Source organism: Euprymna scolopes, chromosome 45, assembly GCF_053919585.1.
Source record: "Euprymna scolopes isolate OS-2025 chromosome 45, ASM5391958v1, whole genome shotgun sequence".
NCBI lineage: Eukaryota > Metazoa > Mollusca > Cephalopoda > Sepiida > Sepiolidae > Euprymna > Euprymna scolopes.
Genome location: NC_136526.1, coordinates 53388887 through 53394325, shown reverse-complemented (window position 1 = coordinate 53394325; position 5439 = coordinate 53388887). Strand labels below are relative to the sequence as shown.

At 24.7% G+C, this 5439-nt stretch overlaps 1 protein-coding gene across 1 annotated transcript in view; it reads right to left on the bottom strand.

Annotated features, from left to right (window-relative positions):
* Positions 1 to 4864: 4864 nt before the first annotated feature.
* The window catches only part of LOC145269657 (pantetheinase-like), a 17509-nt gene continuing 16934 nt past the window's right edge, over positions 4865 to 5439 (bottom strand). The window contains exon 2 of the mRNA XM_080125370.1: positions 4865 to 5439. This exon is cut by the window's right edge and continues 801 nt beyond it. Coding sequence (XP_079981496.1) covers positions 4900 to 5439 — 540 coding nt within the window. The 3' untranslated portion in view covers positions 4865 to 4899.

Genomic DNA, 5439 nt, shown 5'->3' with positions numbered 1-5439 from the left:
GATAATAATAATAATAAAATTGATAATAATAAAAGTGATAATAATAATAAATAGATAATAATAATAAAATTAATAATAATTATAATAATAAATTGATAATAATAATAAAATTGATAATAATAATACTAATAAAATTAATAATAATGAAAATAAAATTAGTAATAATGATAATAATAATAATTAATAATAATAATAATAATAAATTGATAATAATAAAGTTAATAATGAAATTAATAATAGTAATAAATTGATAATAATAATAATAAAATCGATAATAATAATAATTAATAATAATAATTAATAATAATAAATTGATAATAATAAAGTTAATAATGAAATTAATAATAGTAATAAATTGATAATAACAATGAAATTGATAATAATAATAATAATAAAATTAATAATAGTAAATAAATAAATAATAAAATTGATTATAAAATAATAATAAATTAATAATAATCAAATGGATAATTATAATAAAATTAATAAATAATAATAATAACAATAATGATAAAATTGATAATAATAGAATTAATAATAATAATAATAATAATACTACTAATAATAATAAAATTAATAATAAATTAATAATAATAATATTAATAATAAAAATAATAATAATAAAACTACTACAAATGTAAAACAAAAAAAAACATCACATGGAATCATAAAAACTGAAATTATATACACTTGTGCCCGATATTATTCATACCCCCTCTTGAAAATTGAGTTTATTAGGTGTAACTTTGTAAGAATTTATTGTTTACGTCCATATTGATACATATTCTTAATAAACCTCTTCTGATCATTTTCGTCATTTTAAAATCTCGGGATACTTGTAATAAAAGAAATATACAGCTATTTATAAAATCTGCAATGTTCAAAAATAATCATACCCCCTTATTTTTTCAGTATTAATCGAGTTTCTGACTGTTTGTTTCCTGTTTGATTCTTATTTTGAATGCTTTTATACAACCTTTGATTAATTTCATTTCGTTTTTTTGCATTTTTCAGAAATTAAAATGATATCAACTGAAAACCAAAAAAAGAATAAAAATTATTAGAATGGGGAAGAAAAAAGAGCTTAGTAATGATCTTAGGACTAAAATTGTGAATTCACATAAGGATGGTTTAGGTTACAAGTCAATTTCCAAGAAATTTGAGGTCCCTACAGCAACAGTACAGAGCATCATCAAAAAATTCAAGAGCCACCACACAACAAACAACTTGATTGGTAGAGGAAGGAAAAGGAAACTGTCTGCTAGAGCCACCAGGAATATTGTAAGAAGTGTTAATGCAAATCCAACCACCACTACTAAGGACATTTTAGAAAATCTGGAGTCTTCTGGCATAAAAATATCAAGGCAAACATTGCAAAGGACTCTGCATGAAAATGGTCTGAAAGGAAGAAGACCAAGAAGGACTCCATTGCACACCGGAAAACACCTTGCAGCACGTCTAAAGTTTGCTAGGACCCATGTGAATTCTCCAGAGTCCGTTTTCTCAAGTATTTTGTGGACTGACGAAACAAAAATTGAATTGTTTGGCCATATGGATGCTTCTTACGTTTGGAGGAAGAAAGGAGAAGCTTACAACCCAAAGAACACCATACCCACGGTGAAACATGGTGGTGGTAGCCTAATGTTTTCGGGCTCCTTTTCGGCTAGTGGTCCAGGTAGTTTGGTCAAGATAGATGGAACCATGAAGAAGGAGCAATATTTGGAGATACTCCAGAAAAACATTAGACAGGATGCGGAGAAGCTCCATTTAGGACCAAACTGGGTCCTTCAACAGGATAATGATCCAAAACATACTGCCAAAATAGTCACGAAATGGTTTGAGGATAATCACATTAATGTTTTGGAATGGCCTAGCCAGAGTCCTGACCTGAACCCTATCGAAAACCTCTGGCACATATTGAAAACTGAGGTTAAAAAGCGGAAACCTAGAAATTTGAGGGATTAAGAGAACTACTGCATTGAAGAATGGTCAAAAATCAGTGTTGATGCTTGTAAAAACCTTGTTGATAAATATCCAAAACGGTTACAGGCAGTTATTAAGAATAAAGGGCATGCTATTGACTATTAGTAAGAGAGGTATGAATAATTTTGAACTAGTGCCATTATTGTTTTTCTTTGTATAATGCTTCAAACTTGCATAATTTATTTATTTGTTGAGTTTAAATTAAATGCTTATGTTTGATTTATTGTTTGAAATCCCTTTAATATTGTCTACCTTCTGGTTTGAGCAATATTCTTATAGAAATCTCAAAGATCCGAGGGGTATGAATAATATCGGGCACAAGTGTATGTTATTCCCCTGCACCCTCTTCTGCTTTTGTGTGTGTGTGTGTGTGTGTTCGTGTGTATGTTACCATAAACTTCCTCCACACCAAATAATCGAGGAGAGTCAAGGAGGATGGAAAGACCGAGAAGAGAAAGCACTAGCCAGACCTCTGCTGGATGAGTGCAATGAGGACTGGGACCTTGGGGAGGCTTGTTGCCTTCCAAATTCCAGTGAAAACCAATGGTCAGTGCCAACGAGAAATCATTGGTAAGAGACTGTTTTTTTTTTTACATAGGCATCATCACATTGTCAAGGCCAAGAGGCCACTCAAGGATAAGGGTTGAAGAGTGTACAGTAGAAATTGGACAATATAGTAATCTGTTACAATAATGCAAATTCATCCGCAACAGTTCTCAAAAAGAAATCTTCGATGATGGCCTAGTGAGTAAATAATATTAATAAATAAAAAATAACAATAATAAAAAAATAATAAATAAATAATAATGCTAACAATAATAAATAAACAATAAAATAATAACAATTATAATAAATAAATAAATTCGTGCCTAAATCAAAACGTAGATTGCATGAGCAAAGCTTCTTTCTTAGAACTGCACGGCCGTGGAACTCTCTGCCGCTTGCCTGTCTCCCCCCCTCCCCCCGAATTCAACTTGGATGTCTTCAAGTTAACACAAACAAATTCCTGATGAACCGCCCCCTTAAGTAATGACACCTATCAAATCCCCAATACTAACAATTACTCTGATACTATACCACTGATTAGTGTGCATACAATAACCCTTATTTCCGAGTGGCTCCTGGGCCTTGATAAGTGGTAACACCCATGTAAAAAAAATACAGTCGAACTTCGGGATATGGCATTAAAAATTAGTAACAAAATACGGTACAGTATATGAGACACATGTATATAATCAAATAATATTATAAATAACACTGTAAGGTGGGGCAAATACCGTAACCAGGGGTCGGAAAAACATTGTTTCCACATCTACTGTTATAATAATAATGATAATAATAATAATAATAATAATAATAATAATAAATAATAATAATAATAAATAGATAAAAATAAAAAAACACGAATAATAATAAAATAATAACAATAAAATACATTAATAAATAAATAATAATAATAATACATAAAATAATAATAATAAATAGATAAAAATAAAAAACACTAATAATAATAAAATAATAACAATAAAATACATTAATAAATAAATGATGATGATAATAATAATAATAATAATAATACATAAAATAATAATAATAATAAATAGATAAAAAAACACTAATAATAATAAAATAATAACAATAAAATACATTAATAAATAAATGATGATGATAATAATAATAATAATAATAATAATAATAATAATACATAAAATAATAATAATAATAAATAGATAAAAAAACACTAATAATAATAAAATAATAACAATAAAATACATTAATAAATAAATGATGATGATAATAATAATAATAATAATAATAATACATAAAATAATAATAATAATAAATAGATAAAAATAAAAAAAACACTAATAATAATAAAATAATAACAATAAAATACATTAAGAAATAAATGATAATAATAATAATTATAATAAATAAATAAATAAACAATAATAACAATATTAATAATAAATAAATAATAATAATGAATAAAATAATAATAATCAAATAATAGAAATAATAATAATGCATAATTAATAATTATAATCATAAATAAACACTACTACTAATAATAATTATAATAATAAATAGATAAATAAATAAATAAAAAATGATAGTATAGTGTTTCAAATGACATAAAATAAAACAAAATACAGTATAATAATAAATAATAATAATAAATAAAACAATAATAATTATGTTTCAAACACATAAAAATAAAACAAAATACAGTATAATAAATAATAATAATAATAATAATAATAACACTAATAATAAATAATAATTAATAATAATAATAATAATAATAATTATAATAATAATAAATAATAATAAATAATAATAATAATAATAAATAAAACAATAATAATTATGTTTCAAACACATAAAAATAAAACAAAATACAGTATAAATAAATAAATAATAATAATAATAATAATAAAAATAATAAATAATAATAATAATAAATAATAATAATAAATAATAATAATAAATAAATAACAATTATAATAATAATAAATAATATATAATAATAATTATAATAATAATAATTATAAATAAAACAATAATAATTATTGTTTCAAACGATATAAAATAATACAAAATACAGTATAATAAATAATAATAATAATAATAATAATAATAATAATAATAAATAATAAAAAATAATGATAATAATAATAATAAATAAAGCAATAATAATTATGTTTCAAACACATAAAAATAAAACAAAATACAGTATAATAAATAAATAAATAATAATAATAATAATAAATAATAAATAATAATAATAATAATAAATAATAATAATAATTATAATAATAATAAATAAAACAATAATAATTATGTTTCAAACGACATAAAAATAAAACAAAATACAGTATTTACTTTTGTGATGTTTTATTCTCAATTCTTGCATTAAAATAAAATGCTAAATAATAGATATAAGATAACAATCAATAAACCAAGTTGAGAACCATGAGTACTCTGTGTACCACCAGGCGTAGGGTACGGAGGATCTTTGTCATAAACTTGTCCTCTCAATACAGCAGAATGAAGAGGTAGAGACATGGGACCTTCCATGTAAATATAACCTGTATAATTGTAGGTCCATTCATCATCGACGAATACATAATTGGATTCGTTCATGGCTACAACACATGGAGAAATGTGACCACTTTTGAAGTTGTGACCTGTCAGTACGAACCTGTTAAAGATTGTGTTTGCACTGGTGATGTCAGTATCACACTTTTCGCCGTCGCATTTGGACAAAGAGCACATCTGTATATAGGGTTTTCCCTGTATGAAAGTGATGAAACCGTTGCTGACTCCCAGCGCATATCTCTCCGTTGACGGTTGCCGATCATATTCTAAGCTGCAGCAGAAATCCCCGTCACAAACCTTTGTTATGCCCTTAGTTTTGTCATCGGGTAGAGGCCGAAAGCGAATACCTAGACC